Below are 20,411 nucleotides of genomic sequence, written 5' to 3'. Positions count from 1 at the left end.
CTGCCCTTCGCTGCCGATGAGGCGGTGCGCGTGGCCGCTGCTGCGGCTCCCGGCGCGCGCGGGGCTCGTCCTCCGCCATGGGGGGGCCGCCGCCGCCCGGCTGCGCGCCGCCGCATCCTCCTCTTCCTCCTCAGTCGGTGGGGACGGCAGCTCCCGGGCCCCCGACACCTCTCTCTTCGTGCCCGTGCCGCTGAAGCCCGTCGGCGACGCGGCCGAGGAAGACGTGGGCGCCGAGCTCACGCGGCCCCTCGACAAGGGTGAGTGCGGGCGGCCCCGTCAGGCGGCGGCCCCGTGAGGCGGCGGCCGCCGGTGGGCAGGGACCGTGAGGCGGCGGCGGCGGGAAGGGGCAGCGCGGGCCTTGCCCGCCCTCTTCCCGCCAGGGCCGGAGGCGCGCTGCCCCTCTGCGCCCGTCTGCGGCGCTGGGTCCCTCGGACCGCGGCAGCTGGGCCCTCCTGAGGGCTGAGAGGGATGGGCGGGCCCGCCGGGCGGTCTCCTGAGCCCTGTGGGCGGGCGTCGTCTGGCCTCCCCCGCGGGTCCCGCCGCTCCGTTCGGGTTGTTTACTGGGTCGTCATCTCTTGAGAGCAGAGGGTCTTTCCTTGCGGCTTCTCCGACCGGTGTAGCTGCTCGTGCCCGCGAAGGTGAAAGTGGGATAAAAGCTGTCAGGTGAGGTAATACGACCGATAGTGCGGTTTTTACCGAGGTCCATTAGGCGTGCCCAGCGTGGAGGAAAAATCCGTGGGCCTAGTTCCTCCACTCCCTATTTCGGCGCAGTCAGGGTAAAGGTGCTTGGTGTGGGGACAGGTCCCACAGCTAAACTGAAGTCTTGCGGCATTCCGAACCCGTAACTGAATCTGAACTTAGAAGTCATAGTTTTCTCAAATATCGGTGTTAAAGACAGAAGAGCATCGTTCGTGTGCGAATGTGCCTAGATCAAAATTGGGCCAACCATTCAGTATTTCTAGTTACTGGCCATCAGTGTTAGAAACTTAAGTTTAGCTTTCAGTTAGAACGGCGCAGATCTCTTTGTGTATTCTTGGGTTTGCACCTCTTAAAGTATGAGCAAGTAAACGTTAAGTGTAGGTTTCTGTGTGTCACCTGGGAAAGCTGTGTCAAGAACTATCTGCTTCGGTGCCCTCTGTGTTATGAGAGCTGCTGTGTATGTCAGAAGCAGAATAGGAGTTTGAACATCTTCCGCAACATTTTATGTTTCTCTTTTATCTATCTGCTAGGTGTATATCCTGTCATTTTACTTGACGCATTAATTTTTTGACATTTAAGTGGAAAGAGAGAAGAAATTCTGTTGTTGACCTTTAGATGCTCTACACTTCTGTTCTTTGATGTCTTTGCATGTAATTATATCTCAAGAACCATTGAGTAAGTTGTAACTGCTTTTTCAGTGTTTCCTTTAATTATAAATAAATATAAATATAAATAAATATAAATTTAATTATAAATAAATATAAACCATATATAAATATAAACTGTACACCCTGTTCATTCTTCATCTGTGTTCAGTCTTCTGCTCAGGAAAGGTCTTATTTTATCTAGCAGTGCTAGCACACCTTCTTTAAAGACTTGAAAATAAGAAACAAGTTCTTGATCCTTTTGATGTTTGGTGATCCCAAAGCATTGAGGGTGTAAATGGAAACTTTTTTTATTCATATGTTCTCCTAATTGAGTGTTCTGATGGCATGTTATTTGTATTAACTCCAGGTATAGGAAGTGTGGGAAAATGATCTTAATTTGTTCAGAGCCCTCAAGAAAAGAATACCTGGCCCTGACAGTTAAAAAACCTAGCTAGGAGGAAAAGTCCTGAAAAGCTGTAATGCAAAAACCCTGTATTGTTTTCAGACTTGTCTTTGAGTGTTGGCTTATATTAGTAGTGCCTTCCTCAGGTGCCAATAAATATAAGTGGTGGCATCTTACTTGTACATTACTTGTTGGCTCATTTATTAGATATGTTGGATTTCTTCAAAGGTACAACTAAAATGCTCTGGGAAAATAAGTATAGGTTCTGTTTGGTCTCTGCTAACTTGTTGAGAGAGAACAGATTGGCTAAAATCATTTATGTTCCCACAGGTGAAAATTAACTACTTCAACCAGCCTGAAGTTCTTTCATGTGAGACTTGCGAGGAATACCAGCCAGGTGACTGGTGTGGTGCTCACCTGGCTTGTTGGCCTGTAGTGCTCTCTCTGTTGCTGTCAGTAATTTTGTATTTTGAAACCCATCAATAATGTTAAAGAGGAAACTGAACGAGACCTTCTTAGCAAATATCATCCATTCTTTTTTTATGAAATAGTCTTCCTCTGCTTCCCCCCCTCAGATTCTGGCCATACACAGTATTATGAATCTGGTATTTTTGATACTTTGAATGAAGATGCCTTCTCAGATTCTGCTGTCAAATGCTGAACTAGATTCAATAAAGAAAAATTTATATTTACAGGCTTTCTGATTACAGCTTGGGAAGCAACTTTGTTACTTACAGTGTGCATAATTCCAGTGTGAATCATCTTGTTAGCTTGTTACTTGCTGAAGTGAGATGGTGATCATAGTTTTCACGCCAGTCAAACACTGTCAGTATAACAGAAGCCTTTTTAGAAGCCAGTTTTGCAAAACGTTTATAAAAAACCTGCCGCTGAACGTCCTGTAGTGGAATTCACTCACGGCTGTGTCTGTTTTCTACGACTTCATAGGAAGTAGATCCTTATGAGTGGTGATGTATGCTTTCAGTTTTGGTGTATCACGTAGGTTACAGTTAGAACGAGTTTTGCTTCTGAGCTTTTCTTACAGAGATTATGGCAGAATATGTCTTTCTGTACCCTTTCATTGCTTTTACATCAGTAATCTTTTCGATACATTTGTGTGATGATGATGCCTTCATTGTGAAAGGCCCAAATGCACAGTGTTATGAGAAACAATATGACATTGCTGTATGATGGAATTATTTAAGATCTAAGTAGGTGTTTGCTAAACTCCTTGTATGATTGCCATATTGAACAAGCTATTTGTTGAGTCAATAGGTAACACATGAGCACATTACAGTGAAATATCTAACGAGCGGATATGTAAAAAAAAAAAAGGAAGAAAAAAAGAAACTGTGATGTTAAACTTAGGTAAGAGGGTGAAAGGGAACAAGAGATCTGCTCCTGCATGTAGTGTCAAAAGAAAGGAGTGTAAAGAGCAATAAGAGACGATAGGGATGTCGTAAAGGTAGGTGATCTGCTGTCAGTACAGGGAGAGAAAGATTGGTACCTGGCTTCATGATCTTCAGTACCAGACCTGAATGTTGCCAAGTCAGTGGGCAGCACAAATTAGGTTTGGTTTGACTGTGGGCCTTCTGGTATGGAGATGATCCATTATCCATTTTTAAATAAATGTAAACAAAAATCTACTGTGTGAAAAATCAGCACTTTGTGCCACGTGGCTTCACAGAATCCTTGATACGGTTGTTGATTTGGAGCCCTAATGCTCAGCTGTCATGTTGAATGTCAATTCTGTGGCTTCAGTTGTCAGACCATGGGGCTGTGCTTACTGGTGAGAAATGCAAGCTGGGAAAGACGAAGTATTGTCAGCAATTCATGCATCAGAAACAGGAGGTGCCTGAACAAGTGGGTTAGTTAAATGCACAAGGTCACTTGGACTGGACAATGGAAGTCTAGTAGTTCTGGAGGAATTTTAAAATAAAGCACTTCAACTGCCCCCGTGGTAGCATACAGGCTTACTGAAACGGAGTGTTGTCATCTCAGATGCAGGAAAATGACCGAAAACTCTTTCCTGGAAATAGGGCTGAAACATCTAAATGAATCTGATACATTGGAGGCTAACTGCATAATTTCTGAACTTAAGCGCAGAGTCAGGCTGTCTTTTTACACAGAACCTTAAAAAGTGCTGCTGAGAAGTCAAAGTAATTGAGGAGTAAGAGCAAAAATACTGTTCTAGAATGAGGAAATGGTAAAGAAAGGGAAATCTTAAGACAGGAGTTCAGTGGTAAAAACGGTAATGGTAGAGGCGGGACACAGATATCCTGAGTACGTACCCTGATTGCTAGCTGTTGCTGTAAAGTAGTTAGTAATACATGCAGTTAGATTAAGCTAATGTGGGCATATCTAGTTGGACTGCAATGCCAGCTTTGTTTTGTTTTCCTATACCTTATTGTTAAGACAAGTATTTGTGCTTAGGAAGGATCGTGACCTTGAGTGTTGAGGGCTGCGATGGTCCCAATGTCGTGTTGTTGCCTTGGATAGCAACAAACGTTCTGGCATTGACCTTTTCATCTTGTAGTAGGGCCAGCAGGTTGTGAATTTAGCTACATGGCTGACGATGTGTTAACTGTTATAACTTCTTATGGAAGCTCTGAAGAGAATTTAGCCCTGTACTTTCTTTTAGTGCAGTGTTTTCCAATCTGTCTTTGATTTCCACGTCCTTAAACATTTTCTGATAAGAGTATGGATGCCTGTCTAGTAAATGTAAGCCTGCTGACAATCTTGCTTAGTTACCTTTGTGAACATATCAGGCTGTTAATCCTGCTATCCGTTAACAGACTACTGTAACCATGCATGGCGTATGGGATGTAGCCACTGCTACTGTGGTGCTTCTGGCCTGCAGTTGAACTTTGCTGTATTCTTGTCACCTGATGATTTTCACTGTGCAAAGTGGGCTATCTCTGTTCTATAGTATAGTTTTTTAGAAAGAGAGGCAATCTTTCAGTGATTTAAGGTTGATCTAATGGGAAGCTTTCCATGTCATGGCAGAGACTTCAAAGAGTTACAGAGGTAGTTGCAGAGAGCAGAGCTTGGCAGTGTTGTGTTCAGTGACTTGTGCTGGCAAACCAGGGGTGTGTTGCATTATGTATCAGTCCTAGCATTTTATAGTATAGGGTTTGTAGACTTGAATTTTAAGAATAACCTGTGTTTATGAATAGGTGCTCATGATATTTGCTAGATTTTTGTGAATTTCTGTTCTGCTATCGATGGAGAGGGGACACATTTTTGCCATTGTCATTTAACTAACATTTAATGAACTCATTTCAGAGTGTACATTAGTAAATACAGTTTTGTTACAACTCTGAACTTGCCTTTTAGGGAAGGGAAAGGGTTTATTAATAACTTTATAATAAGAGATTTTATACAAACAAATCTGAGTAATTTGTGATATATATGAAGATACTATTAAATTTTCTTCTCTCCTCCTTTTTGTAACCTGTGAAATAGGAAGAATACTGCATCTGGTTTGCCTGATCTTTCTGGAGAGTGTGTCTTGGAAGCAGTGTGGAGGGCAAAAAGTTTCTCAGGATGTTTGGAAAAAGCTGTCACAGAGTACTTTAAGTAAATTTACTTTTCACATTAAAACCTGCTGTTTCCTGATAGGTGCCAATAAAAAGCAAACAAAAACCACCCCAAAACCTTAATTAGTTTGTTCCGTAACATATTGGCTGCAGGTTCCCACCTTTATGCTTTTCTGTCAAGTGCCAGGAAGAGTGTCTCTCAAATACCAACCTCATCTTCATGGCAATTCTTACTCTGCTGCAGTTTAAGATTGTCCTTTTCCACAATAGGCTCAGTCATTGATTGTGCTTAATTTAGGGAGAAAACATTTGAGTCTGTTCATCATGGCAAAGATTCCCTCTCTGCACAGTAAGGAGACTGAACCGTGATCTTTGGGCCAGGAGAATGTGATTTAATTTTGAGCAAACTAATAAAAATGTTATTCTTTTTCTACAGGTGAGGTTCTAAAAAACTTAAATAAGTTCTACAAAAGAAAAGAAATCCAAAGACTAGGAGCAGAAAATGGATTAGATGGTAAGAAAATGTTCTAAGATTTTTTTTTTTTTAATGTGAAATCTATTCAGATATGGTGAGATCTGATCTTTTGTGGGTCTCACAACATTGTTTAGGTTGTTTCTGCCACTCGGTTCAAATAACCTTTATATTTACTTTTAATAGCTCACATTAAGGTATAGGTTTTTAATGGTCTATTTCAGTGTTTTATTGGGTCTTTACGAATATGGTTTTGTGATCCCAGTCACATTCACTTTGTTCCTTTTTTTTAATTTTTTTTTGCAGCTCGCCTGTTTCACCAAGCGTTTATAAGCTTTAGGAAGTATATCATGGAATCCAGTTCTGTGAGTGCTGATTTGCATATTATTCTCAATGATATATGCTGTGGTGCAGGCAAGTATCTGGAGTGCTTGTAAAATAAAATATGCATTTTTTTCTTGGTTTTCACCTGTATGCTTACCTGTGTGCCTGTGGGCCTCACTACTATGCTGTAAAAGAGGTTAAAAATCACTGCTTCCCCATTAGAAACATTTGTGCCCATCCTATGGAGTGTTCTGTCCTTAAACCTTCTGAAGTGGGAACAAAAGAGGTGGAGGTCTTAGCAAGAAGCAGCCTGTTGTTTTCTAGCATTTGTTCATTGCTGAAGTGAAAACAGTACTGTTCCATTTATTCCTCTCTTAAAAATTCAGTAGTCACTAGGGGGCACTTCGAGAGCTTTCTCCTGGCCAGGTGGCTTTAAGTACTTGGGAACACAGCTCTGTGACTGTGCTTTGTTTCTGTGTGGCACTAATAGAAGTGAGTTTTGTTTGCTTGCTTACTGCATCCTGTGTTGTAATTAATGGCACTTAACTAAGAGGTGATGCTAGCTGGTAACAGCAGAAACAGCCTTCTCCACAGTCTGAACTGCAGAACTTTGGTGTAGTGTGTGTGTTTTTTAATGATGGTAATTTAAAGGTTACAGTGGCCATTAGTTTTGTCTTAAAATGTAAATGTGTAGATTTTAACTGTTTACCATCTTATGGAATTTAAGGTGTCTTTTTGTATTAGTTGTGCATAAAATCTTCCATATGATTTCCTACTTCCACTCCTTATTTACTTATATATGAGCATTGTTTATGTATGTCTTAAAACTCAAATATGGAGAAGTGTAAAGGGTTGTTTATTGTGGCAGTTTTGAAATTTTTTATTTGATTTTTGCTTGTCCAAAGATGATAATTGAAAATACTACAGTTTTTAAGTTCTTTAAATTTTTCACAATAATTTTGCTTCATTGAATACTAATTCTCAGTTTAAAAACAAACAAACAAAACACTGCTTTTTTTGTGTGTGTGTGTTTGATAATAACAGTTTTTTAGATCCAGATAGTTCTTTGAAATTCTATGAGAGCTCGACAACTGGAGTGTGATCTGAATGAGATCTTTAAGGCCACATGTATACTCTGCAAACTTTCAGAAGAGTGAACCTGGATGTCTCTTTTGAGTTGATTTTTCTATTTTTGTTTTCTCACCTAGGGATTGGAGACTCACAATTTTGAACCAGCATCCCAAGTCTTAGTAGCTTAGGGAAGCTGCAAACTATTCTGTTTTTCTCTGTTTATTCATAAAAGCATTTTAGAAGCTTCTATTTTATTCCAAGGCAGCACATAAATTTAGGAAGAAAAGGCTAAAATCTTCTTAGGACAGAGAAGCTATTTCTCATCCAGCTTTTCCATAGCTTCTCATTTTATTTAGAAGTTCTCTACACATGTAGGCTAACCAGAGTGAATATGTTGAAATGAGGTTTGGGTTTTTTTTTAATATACTATTGTATTTGCAATACATTGCTTAATGAGTCCGTGTACTTGTGTTAGTTTACCTTTTTGCCATTGAGATAATTATTGAAGTTTGTGGAGACCCAGAAGTTGAAAGAATTACATAAGTGTGTGGTGGAAGTAGTATAATTTTTTAAAAAAGTTTATTATGAAGATATGCATCTTCAGACAAGCATGCAACCTTTCTTAAAAGGGTTTGTCTTTTAGGTCACGTGGATGATCTCTTTCCGTTTTTCCTGAGGCATGCAAAGCAGATCTTTCCGATGCTGGACTGTATGGATGATCTGCGCAAGATCAGTGATTTAAGATTACCCCCCAACTGGTCAGTGTGTTTAAGTGGTTGCAGTGTTTTCTTTTCTTAGTGTCATAGAATTTCATAGTCTATGGATTTAAGCTTTATGATGTATAATTGCACTATATTTTCAGTTCCATTTCCCTGTTTTTACAATAATTTGTGTCAGGAACTCTTATCTTTGTTACAAGATGTATTGCAATCAATTAAAAGGAAGATAAGATTATATCAGCTATGGAAGTCACTGAGTTGGTATTGCCTTTCCAGAAAGCTGTATTCTGGCTGTATCCATTTGGGAGGTAGTATGCCAGCACATTAAAATGTTAATACACCCAAGGAGAGAGACCACAGTAATGACTATTTTTAATGCAATGTGTGAATTCCACTCTAAATCTTTGAAAGCATTGTATGATTTAGAAGATGAATGTGTACGACATAGTAACCTTTTTATGCTGTCTCTGTTTAAGAACTTGATCTTTCTGCTTTCAACACACATTAAAAAGACTATTAATAAGTAAATGTTTAGGCTAATTTGCAATTTCCCCTGAATCGGTATCCAGAACACCAGATAAATGTTCAACAGGTCTGCTTTTTTGTGTATGTTTTAGGTATCCAGACGCCAGGGCTATTCAGAGAAAGATAATATTCCATGCCGGTCCTACAAACAGTGGAAAAACTTACCATGCTATCCAGAGATTCTTGTCAGCAAAATCTGGAATATACTGTGGTCCACTAAAACTTCTGGCACATGAGATCTTCCAAAAGAGTAATGATGCTGTCAGTATGTTATATTCCTTACCTACATCCTTAGTACTGGAACAGTCTCATGAATGCATGTTTGTAAAGTACTGTGGTTGCTTAAGGTAGTCCATGAAGCGGTGCTTTTGCTTTGCAGTAGCGTCAGCTCGTGTGAATGCCAGTTGTGCATTTCTGCTTTAGACATGCAGAATGGAACATCATTTCCCCAAATGGAACATCGCTTTCCCTAAAGCACATGCCGTGCAATCATCCCTGTAACTGCCTCCATTTTCCTGTAGTTTATCCCTCCCTGGGTATAGCTACGTTCTACTATTAGCTTTTTTAGTGTGGAAACTTCTTCTGGAGAAGAAAAGAAATGGCTTCTTTTGCCCATGACCTTTATTTTAGCTTCTACGCAAGAAATTACCCTTGCTTAACTCCCCTCAACCTTCTGCTTCAATGTTTAAATATATTTCACTCAACCACCTAATAAAAAGTTCTGTAGCTTCAGATGTGTTGAGTTGAAGAGCAGTGCCCTATATCGAGTCCTTAGAGGAAGCTTTCGTTATACTTTTTTTTTATTGCTTCCAGCATCTTTTTGAAGGCTCCTCACCAGTGTGTTTCCAGCTGCACAGAACCACGCCAGTTCTGAAGCATTACAGTAACATATCACATGTTAATGCAGCATAGTGTGTGTGTACAGTAGTGTTTAACAAATGATTTTGTGATTTCTCTTCTTTTTGATAAGTCTATGATTTAGAATTTGTATTTCCTAATATTGGTTTATCAAAGCAACACATAAGAAGATTGGCTTGTCCTAGGAGATATCTGTAACATATGTGTACTGTGTAGTGAATGCGGATACCATGTAGTGATGTTCCTTGTTAGTAGAGTTACTGCGCTTTCTTCCACGTGTTTAGTGTGTGTGAGGACTTTTCACTTGGCAGCTCATGGGTTATCCGTAGCCCTTGAGACTTAAACAGGGCTTCCTGCATGGCTCCACTCGTGGCTGTAGATCTGGAAGGAGCAGCCATCTGCCTGAGATGCAACGAGTGTAGAGCTGACAGAGGGTGGTGGCCCTGCTGTATCTCCCAGCTAGTCCTCATGAACTCTTGCTGTGTGAGCGTAAGGCAGCAGGTGAGATGCCCAACAGGGCAATCACCAAATGAACTGGAGGAGGCTGGAGCTTGCAAGGCTCCTTCACTGCTGGCCCTTGCTTTACAAGCTTCTGGTACTACAGCTCTTCTGACAGTTCTTCTGTTGCAGATGTGACAGCTCTGAAATGCTCAGAGGAAGATGTTATCTCCTGCAGGAGTAGGGGAGGGCATGTAATTACAGATACTACCTCTTCATTATGCTCTTCACTCTGGTAGGACTTAAATACAGGACACAAGTCTCAAAAAGCTGAGTAGTTATTTTCTGGATAGCTTCCATTATACTGTCTTAGAAGCTACTTTAAGAAACTGATATTTTTTTTTCCCCTTTGGAAAGGGGATTCTGTTACATTAAAAAAACTTAACAGGAGTTTTCCAAATTCCTTTAGAATGTGCCATGTGACTTGGTGACGGGAGAAGAGCGTGTGTGTGCCAATGAAGATGCCAGACAAGCTCCTCATATTGCTTGTACCATTGAAATGTGCAGCACTAATACGCCTTGTATGTATACATAATTGTTTCAGTTATATCTATGTGTATTATTGCTTGGACTCTGAAGTAGCTGAGCTATTTCTTTTCACTCTTATTTGAACAATTCCTGAACTATGTTAGAGCAGTTAATAAAACCTGGATCATCTCAGAATAGCTTTTTGGTGGTAGAGGATTAACTCGATTAGAGCAACCATTTTTTAGAAAGCCTTCAAGTTCCTTCCTGTGTTGTATTGCTGTTCTAGATGCTCTTCCTTGGTGCATCATATTTTTCTTTTTGTTTTAAGATGAAGTTGCTGTGATTGATGAAATCCAGATGATCAGAGATCCTGCCAGAGGGTGGGCTTGGACAAGAGCCCTTCTAGGTAAGCTTGTTTGTGTGAACTAGTTTAACATGACTATAAATGGCACATTAAATTCAAGCTTAGCGGTCAGTATATGTGGGTACACTATGTGATGCAAAATAAAAGTGAGTATTGTTTCTTTACATGTCTTCTCACAGCAAGTTAGAGAGATACTCTGCCTCAAAGGATTTGTGTGTATGGCAGCAAGTTACCTATCATGTTTTACTTAATGAATGTTTTTTACAAATTTTATTCTCTAAGTTATACAGATGCCTCTTTTAGTTCTGCTTCCTTGGATAATACGGAATCTTTGTGTTGTTATACAGTTGCTGTCCTTTTATATTGACTATTTTCTAGAAGTATGCTTTTTTTGTTCAATTAAAACAACACAATTTTTCAGAGGTTTCATTATGTAGAGGTACTGTTAAATTTATGGCAACATGGCAAACATTAAATGTTTTATAGTGTTCATTTCAAGTGGCTCATTTATAAAGCTGCATTGATCTGCTAAATTCTTAGAAGAATGCTTCTTTTGATAATTCTAGAATTTTTCAAGAGGAATATTTGAAACTCATTTTTCCTCAGATTTTGAACAGAAGTTTGGAATCTGATTTCCCCCCGCCCGCCCTTCCCTTCACTGCTTTTGATGCTAAGTTCAAGAAGATGATTTGTCACACTTCCCCTACCTCCTGTTTTTTTCCCTTTTTCTATTCTGACTGGATTAGAGACATATTCATAATTGTAGAAGGTCATGCAGAAAGCAAAGCTCTTCAGTTCTGCTGTGTTTTGGGAGTTAGTAAAACATTAGTAGTAAGTAAATAAAACATACTCAAAGCTTTGCTGCATTTGTTCAGTGGTTGAGGGTACTTCTTGTTTTGGCTGAGAGGGTGCAGCAAGGTATTAGCTGCCCTGATTATCATACTAATGGATTACCAAGCATCACTTGCTGATGTGAGATCAAGAGCAGCTCTAAGGAAGCAGTGTATTGTGGGAGAGGCTTTAGGTGCTGATTTGGGATGTTGAAGGAGGTGAAATACAGTCCTTATTGATGTGTTTAGCAAGCAAAATGTAATTTTTGGGTAACTTAAAAGTCAGCTAAAGCTACTGTTGTCTATAAATGTGTAACATTTTGCATTTTATTTCATTGGATCTTGTTCAGGACTCTGTGCAGAAGAAGTCCACATTTGTGGAGAAGCTGCTGCTATTGACTTGGTGACAGAGCTAATGTACACTACAGGGGAGGAAGTTGAAGTAAGCTTTTTAATTCTGTAAAGTTACGGACAGAACATCAGGTTCTCCTTGCTGGAAAACAGGCAAAAAATTAGGGTCGTTTGGGGGTATCACAGATCAAAGTTATTCTTGCAGGAGTTCTTGTTAAAATGTTTCTCAATTCCTGTAAACCAAAGGAGATGTTGCAAACTTGTTTCATGGTTTTTTGTTTTTGTGGGTTTTGGTGGGTTTTTTTGTTTTTGTTTTTTTGTTTGTTTGTTTGTTTTTTTGTTTGTTTGTTTGTTTGTTTGTTTTTTTTTATATAGTGGTATTGTTTTGCTTAAAGAAGGTAAGTGCTTTGCTGAGTTCCCCTCGGGGAATGCTACAGCTGTTTACAGGCTTTCTTTACAGTTCTGTTCTTCCTGAAGGGCACAGTGCCCTGAAGTTTGCTGAGGTTACTGGATCTGTTGATAGTTATTCTCCATATGGTGCTTGAATCTAGTTTACATGTAAAAATATACATTTCTTCTGTTTCTTGAAAAGGCTGTGTAGTTCTCAGGTTGGGAAGTGCTGCAAGTATGCAAGTGCATAAGGTGTACGTCACCTTCTCCCCAGTAATTATCCCTTCAGGACTGTAAGAAGTCCCTCAGTGTTACAGTCAACTGTGATAATAACCATGCTGGCTGGTATTTCACAGGATTTCTTTTTTTTTTTTTTTAAATTTAAAAAATATTATCTTTGACAACTCCTTTGATTCTAGGTCCGAAACTACAAGAGACTCACTCCTCTTACTGTGCTGGATTATGCCTTAGAATCTTTAGATAACCTCCGTCCTGGGGACTGTGTTGTCTGTTTCAGTAAGAATGACATTTATTCTGTCAGTCGACAGATTGAAGCTAGAGGATTAGAATGTGCTGTCATATATGGCAGTCTGCCACCAGGTAAAGCACTCTTCCTTTTATTTTTAACGGAGTGTTCTGCTTCTTGCTGCTTTCTCAGAAAAACTTTTATAATGAAACAGTACAAGTTTTCCTAGTTTTGCATCTCTGTATAGTTAGAGAAAGTAATCGACTTTTGTTGACTGGTGTTTTAATCTTGGGATTAGACCTTTAATACATACTTAATATTGATCTTCAGATAGATGTAATTGAATGAGATCTGTCCACAGCTCTGGGAGTGATTTAAATCCCTCCTGCCTCCTTCCCCCAACAACAGTCAAATACCAATCAAATACCAATTTTTTTTTTTCTCAGCCTATTATAAAGGCATTGGGCTTAGTGATACATTGTCTTTTTTTTTGTAGGAAGAGTTTGCTATGTGAAGTGTTTTGTCATTCTGTTTCAGGAACGAAACTTGAACAGGCAAAGAAATTCAATGATCCTAATGATCCATGCAAAATTTTAGTTGCTACAGATGCAATTGGAATGGGACTCAATTTGTAAGTATTTGGAGCAGGTTATGGTATAATTTTTCCTTTTTTTCTTTTTCCTTTTTTTTTTTTTTTTGTGGGTGTGATACCTACATTAATATCCTCGCTTGTTTCTCCCCAGTTTGACTAATTTGGCTAGATATCTGCTATGTCTAGATAACACAGTACATACATTTTAATTCTGAAGTAGTGATCAATTTGATTGGGTAGAACTAAGCTTTAATTGTAAAACTGATTCTGAGGATTAAATGGCTCACTTGGCCCTCACTTGGCCTAATTCTGTGTGACAGTAGGCACTGTTAAGATCCTTTCAATTCACTGGAGTCAGATGTGCTAGATTGTCAGAGTATCAGTCTCTTGCATTTCTGAAATGTAGAGCAAGTTCAGTGCAGTTTCAGATGTACTTTGCTCCCGAAGGCGATGCAGTCGCGTTGCTATAAACTACTGAGGCAGATGGTGATGAATGGATCGGAACCCTATAAGAACACGATTGATGTGTGTAGGGGTGATGATTCTCCTGCGACTAACCAGTAGTCTTATGCTGCCCTTTTGAATATGCTGTGTCCCTTAATTTATAGAGGGGGAAAAAAGCTCAAAAAAAAAAAAAAAGGCATTCATTCTTCTGTAGTACGTTGTATATTGGAAATATACAATATAATTTGCAAAAAAGGATTCCTCTTTGTTTTTGTTCAAATATTTCAGGTGTATAAAAAGAATAATTTTTAACTCTATAGTAAAGCCAACTATCAATGAGAAGGGAGAAAAGGAGATAGACTCCATTACAACCTCTCAGGCTCTACAAATTGCAGGCAGAGCTGGGCGTTATGGCTCATCCTTCAAGCAGGGAGAAGTCACTACAATGCATCGTGATGACCTCGTGCAGCTGAAGGAAATTTTGAGTGAGCCTGTGCGCCCTGTGAAGGTGAGAGGCTCAGTACCCAGTTTGTACAGATGTGCTCTGGAGCTGTTTTACTGTGTTATGATCCTAAATTATTTTTTCTTGTGTCTGTTTACAAGTTACTAATAAAAATGGAGTGTGTCATGTCGGAGTGACTTTGAATATATGCCCCATTTGGAGGTTTGCAATATTTCATTTATATTGAAGCTGCTCTTTTAAGAATTAAAAGCTCAGACACAAAAGTTCTTAAGTTCCAGATAAGTGTACTAAATAAACTGGACTCTGTAGGGTGCTTTGGTTTCTTGCATTTTGTCTTTCTAGATTTTGTTTCTGATGCACTAACTTAAAAACAATATTGAGAATTAATGGAAATTTTTTTCTTTATTTTCCCTTTAGGCAGCTGGCCTACATCCTACTCCTGAGCAGATAGAAATGTTTGCTTATCATCTCCCTGATGCCACTCTATCCAATCTAATTGTAAGAATGACCAAAATGTTAGCTTCTGCTTTAAAAATTAAGCATTGCTTATAGTCACTGCTTTTGTATGAACGTGCACTTTGGGAACATAATAGACGGCCTTGTGCATATCTTCTATCAGTTGGATTCTTCTCTCTACAACAGCAGTGACTGCAAATGTTTAGAATGCTTAACTTGTCTGTGTTATAATAAACTTGAAAGCTGTTGAAGTGTGTAAATATGTTTACATGTGTTGAAGAGTGTGCACCAAACTTTTCATTTCACCTTTCCTGTATTTTAAATGTAGAGGTTTTGGTCTGAGGCTGAAAGTATTAGAGACTGAAATTTTGATAAATTAATGTGAAAATTCCTGGGAAACTGGGCTGATCATGTCAGATTTCTGTACATCTGAGAGCTACCTGATTTTTTTTCTGGTTCTGTGGACTTTATGGTAAAACAGTGTCTGCTTAACTTTGAGAAAACAGATTTTGTGGGGTCTACATGATCTCATAATTAGCTGGATAGTAGAATTTCTGGAAGTGCCTAAACCTTTTAAAGTAGAAATTAAGCTTCCAATGCTGTATTTAAAAAATAGCATCATGTTTTTTAGTACACTGACAAATTCGTAGCAGCTTATATGGATTTAAATGCATATTCTTGTTCTCTGCTGACTTGCTGTTATGTAGCAAAGTGTATGGTTTCTAAACTTGAGGTAAAAGATTATACTTGGAGACGTCCTGGAAGACTTAGGCTGGTAGGGTAACAGCACATCTTTAAAATTTTACTATTGAGAATTTCTGGGCTAGCATAGAAGTATGAAGATTAAAAAAAACCCATGTTATTATTGATCTGTTAAGTATTCAGTCACATGTTTAATTAAGAAGCTCAGTGTTCCTTTAAAGATATTTTAAAAATCTTTCAAAGATTTACACTAGAGAATTAATTTTGGGGGCCAATAAAAATTCCCTCTGCAATGTGTGGTGACATCTCATGTTTCTCCAAACCTTGGATATGTTTCCGGTATTATTGGAACTTCTCTATTGCTATACCATATTTATCTTGTGATTTCTTTCTTCCTAAAATAGATCTGTTCCTGACATTGGGCTAAAAATACCTCAATTATTGAATTTTATGCTGTAAAGCTTTTTGGGTCATGATAAGTGACAAACCTGGAACAAGTTCTAAACATAGTAGTAACTGGTTCCTGTGATGGTATTCTTTTGTAACTAAAATGTAACTAAAACTAACTTCCAGAACACTGTATTTGTTACTTAAGAGACTGACTGAAAATGCTTAAATAAAGCATAGTGCGTTACGTCTTCTCTGATCCTGTGTTAGAGAATTTAATGAAAATCCAGTTAAAAGAGTAGTGGGAGCTCCCCTGCCCCCTTTTTTATTACTGTGGTCAAATTATTCACTCTTCTTTCGGTATAACTAGCCTTTGAAACACTAAATCATTTTTTTGGTTTGGTAATACAAAGTTTAACAACCCTCTCCTGTAATAACATCCTCTTTATTTGGTTTTATTTTCACAGGATATTTTTGTGAGTCTCTCACAGGTTGATGGGCTTTACTTTGTCTGCAATATTGATGACTTTAAATTTCTAGCAGATATGATTCAGCACATTCCACTAAATTTGCGATCACGATATGTCTTCTGCACTGCACCCTTGAACAGAAAAGAGCCTTTTGTGTGTACCACGTTGTTGAAGGTCAGTTATTTTTTTTTCCCTCCTAAAAATGTGGTATTTATATTGGAGCAAGCAGGTCTTGGTGCATTGAGGCTGTATCTAGCTGCTATATTTATTGTGAATTTTGTCATTAGATCATTTGAGAGCATTCTTAAAGTGCTCACAGGTAGTAATATAAAATAGCTTCAGATACATATTTTTTAAAAAATTGCATTCTTCACCAATTTTATTGGCCAAAGCTTTTAACTTCTGAGAACTGATTCTCATTTTGTGATGTAAATTAGAATTTGCTTAGCTTTTCTGCTGTTTGCCTGAGAGAATCCTACTGCTTGCCTTGCAGGTGATCTTTGAACTGGGAGAGATCAGAATTGTGTTACATAGTCACTTGTGCACTGTTAAGGTTTGCACTACAGTGTGTCTAAAAGTGGTCCTTAAAAACCAACATACCACTGCTTCAAGGTGTTAGCTTGTCAACAAAAGAAAAGAATGTGGGATTAAGTGTGATTGCTGATGTTATAATACAGTTACGCAGAATTAAAACCCCAGAAAATACAGTGCTGTAAGTTGCTCTCAGAATTACGTCATTTCACTTTTCAGGCCTGGATGAACTGTTTTCCACTGTGCCTCCGGAGTGATTATTCTGAGGAATTTGTAGTCAGCTGATTTCAGTTTTTCAGGATTAATAATTTTGTTTGGGACTGTTACTTTGTTAGACAGTATTCCCTTTGTCCCCTTTTAGAGACTGCATTAAACGTTTTTAATAAAATGGTGTAAAAATGAAACTGATGTGGTGCCCTCATGTCACAGATATTAGACCTGTGCTTTTCAAAAATGGTTAATGATGTTCTTTAAAAATTGCGCAGTTGATTTAAAGAGTTGAAAAAAAATGTGTGCCTCATTAAGAAAATGCTGAGCATTCAGATCCCAAGTAATGAAGGTGCAGAAGGGCATAATGTGATGTTGGAGGCAGGTAGGCTATTGTGAATGCCTGTGTGAATTTAAGTCCCATCCTTGGGGAAAAAAACCCACTTCTGATATCAGCCAGTTAGGAAGCAGTTATTCCAAGTCATCAATGCTCCTGAAGAAATTTTTTAAAGTTTAAATTTTTTAAGTTTAAATCTTATTTGGCTTGTTTATCTGTTAGTAAAAGAGCTGAGATGTCAGGTTTCAGAAGGGCTGATTTCTAGTGCAGATTAATCTGTTTGGGTTGTGAATAGTGTGTTTCCTAAGTCAGGGAACACATTTAACATTTTCTCAACCCTGCAGATTCTGAAACAAGATAATTAACAGAATAGGAGCAGGAGAAGAAAAAAAGACAAAGTCTCTCTGCTTTGCTAGATGAAATCATACACCTTCAGTGTTATGCTTTTCTGGATAGCTCTCTACTTTTGTTGCTTAACTCTGTGCATGGCCCATGGACAAATTGTGTTAATGAGGCCCTGGAAAGGAGAGGTGACTCCTGTGTTGAGTAATTAAGTAAAAGAATGTGTGGCATTTGGGCTGTGTAAAATAAAGCAGGTATTTTCTGGAGTATTCTATGTATACAGACTCAAGGGAATTTAACTCATTTGGGATTTCTTCTTTCCTGACTAACTGAGAACTTCACTGCTTGTTTTTCAGTTTGCAAGACAGTTCAGTAGAAATGAGCCTCTGACGTTTGACTGGCTCTGTCGGCACACCAAATGGCCGTTAGCTGCTCCAAGGAACATCAAAGAACTTGTACACCTTGAAGCTGTTCATGATGTTTTTGACCTCTATCTGTGGTTAAGGTATTGTCTTTGTGCTTGAAAATTATTATTTTTTCTAATATTTATGACTTACAGTCCTAGAAAAGCAGTGTCTTCAAGCCTGTGTGTATGTGGTGCAGTATGGGCTTCTTTGGCCCTTTAGAGGATCTTGACAAATCAAATGTAGCTATGTTGTGGGAGCAAGTCATGGGTTCTGCAGAGAACAGTTTGTGGCTGTCAGAGAGAGAAGGTTAGAAACAAGGTGATCCTGGACTGGAGCAGCTGAAATGCCACTTAAAATACAGTGGCCTTCCCATGCAACATGTAGTAATTTTTTTTTTCACTTTACATTGTATGTATCTCATTTTTGTCCCAGTCAGCAGTCCTTTAGTGTAAAGGTTTAATTCTGTGTTGTTTTGCCTCTCTTCAGCTACCGCTTCATGGATATGTTCCCTGATGCTGTTCTTGTAAGGGATATTCAGAAAAAACTAGACGACATTATACAAATTGGTGTCTGCAACATCACGAAGCTGATCCGAGCTTCACAATCTGCAGCTGTTCCTGGCACAGCAGATGTTGTGTCGGACGACTTTCCTCTTTCAAGGACTAGGAGGGATACCAGGGCGGTTTCAGACCGTCATGCTGCAAAATCCACAGAGGCACTCTCTATTGCAGTGGAGGTTCCGGAAGAAAGAAGAGCAAAGAACTTGAAAGCCTATCGGTCTGCTACAAGGCAGGAGGATCTGAAAAGCCATGGACGTGGATCTCTTGCCAACAGATTGCTGCGTGAAGGACTTCTAACACAAGAAATGCTGAGACAGCTGGAGAGTGAGTGGCAGAATCAGCACAGGAATGGTAGATATGGCCTTGGTTCAAAAAGAGATGATCAGAATAGTTCAAAGGAAATGGGGAAAAAGAAAAAATAGAACCATGTCCTAATTCTGCTTAGTTTTTATTCATAAAATAAAATACTATTTTAATAACTTCTTTGGCATTTCATGTTTACACTGCTGCAGCTCCTTGATGTTTTTCCTTCTCCTGTGACCGGTTACGTGAAGCACTCAGAGAAATGGACTCTTAAAAGCTCAGAGGCCATAAGTTTGCTTTTACCAGTGAGCTGTACACTTTTTCAATCATGGTGTTCAGCGTAAGTGTATGATCTACTGCTATGTGAAAATTTGAACTCGATGTCTTCTTGCAAGATATCCTCACATCATTAATAAACGTCAGATATTTCACTAGTAATGAATTAGCTACTCATTCCATCCCTTCCCAAAGGGCAGAGTTTAACAGATAACGAACAAGTAATGAACAGCCTGGCAGGATATTGGTTCAGAATGGTGATAGGAGTCATGCGCCTCTAACCTTTGTGTCCTGTGAAAATGTGGAAGGAGGCGAAAAGCATTTGTGTTAATGCGTTGGGGAATGATGAAATTCTGGCCACAGGAATTTTTGAGTAAATTCCAATTCTGTCATCTGAGGGGTAATTACTGAAGCTAAGCAAAATCTGTCCTTGCTCTTTAAATTGTATCCTTTCTCCTAGGAAAAGCTCATCACACTGATTCAGGCAAAGTTTGGGGGGAGAAGAAAAAAATAAAGTTGGATTATGATTTTTTTTGGCAGAGGAGGTGTTAGAGGCATAGGTATAATTTATTTACCTTTGAGAAATTTGTATTTCGTCTGTTTCTAATTCAATTTCATACAAATTATTTTGTTCTGTTGCACTTCATAAATGTGTGTTTGCTTCACACGCCAGTTTATGGTATCTGAATTTTTAGTGGAGATGTAAAATACTTTACTTAAGCTCACATAACAGCTTATAGTTTAAGTAACAGCTTGTGGGCTGATATTTGTGCCAGTAGTATTTCCACCTACCTATGGGGCTACCAAAAACTGGAAAAATTAGGTGCTTACCACCTGGAGGAAGGTTTAATTTGTTGGAACTAAGTTCTTGGGAAAAGGACTTTTTTTTTTTCCTGATGCAGTGTCACTGAATAATGTTTAAGGCAATACACCACCAGTCTATGCCTCTTTAATACACTTGAAGATGCTGTCATTTGTTTTTAGTATGATCCACTTTAAGGTATGCTTTTGAGCTCCCAGCAGGTATACTGGAGAGTGGAAAGAACCAGATGCTGAAACTGCTGTGTGTTCAGAGAAATGTGTTTCAGCGCTAGGACATGTTGCTGGGGCTGTCTGAGGAGAATAATGCTGCAGCAACTGTATTTCTGGGCTTGGCTATATACAAGTCTGCAGATCCTGCTTCTGTTAATGTTGGGATACTTGTAAAAGCCAGGTTGAATTTCACTGTATCAAACACCTGACTTTATAAAATGATCAACCACATATTTCTGCAGGTTGAAAGTTTGCTCTGAATCCCCTTTGCTTCCTCTTAG

The 20,411-nt window shown here is 39.0% G+C and overlaps 1 protein-coding gene across 1 annotated transcript; it reads left to right on the top strand.

Moving 5' to 3' along the window:
- The first annotated feature begins 145 nt into the window (after positions 1-145).
- Positions 146-19,284, top strand: SUPV3L1 (Suv3 like RNA helicase). The gene is made up of 15 exons (XM_059821130.1): positions 146-257; positions 5,722-5,799; positions 6,064-6,171; positions 7,796-7,910; positions 8,489-8,657; positions 10,162-10,273; positions 10,549-10,626; positions 11,765-11,856; positions 12,575-12,755; positions 13,159-13,252; positions 13,946-14,165; positions 14,538-14,618; positions 16,133-16,309; positions 17,909-18,057; positions 18,446-19,284. Exons 3-15 carry the CDS (start codon positions 6,108-6,110, stop codon positions 18,939-18,941), a joined length of 2,028 nt encoding a protein of 675 aa, XP_059677113.1. The 5' UTR covers positions 146-257; positions 5,722-5,799; positions 6,064-6,107; the 3' UTR covers positions 18,942-19,284.
- The last annotated feature ends 1,127 nt before the right edge of the window (positions 19,285-20,411 follow it).

Source organism: Gavia stellata, chromosome 9 (genome assembly GCF_030936135.1).
Source record: "Gavia stellata isolate bGavSte3 chromosome 9, bGavSte3.hap2, whole genome shotgun sequence".
Taxonomy (NCBI): Eukaryota; Metazoa; Chordata; class Aves; order Gaviiformes; family Gaviidae; genus Gavia; species Gavia stellata.
This window is presented reverse-complemented; position numbering and strand designations above follow the sequence as displayed.

Coding starts and splice junctions, on each gene's coding strand:
- SUPV3L1 (XM_059821130.1), top strand. CDS start 6,108: ATGGAATCCAGTTCTGTGAGTGCTGATTTGCATATTATTCTCAATGAT. Junction 14,619..16,132: donor CCACTCTATCCAATCTAATT/GTAAGAATGACC, acceptor TTATTTTCACAG/GATATTTTTGTGAGTCTCTC. Junction 18,058..18,445: donor GACCTCTATCTGTGGTTAAG/GTATTGTCTTTG, acceptor GCCTCTCTTCAG/CTACCGCTTCATGGATATGT.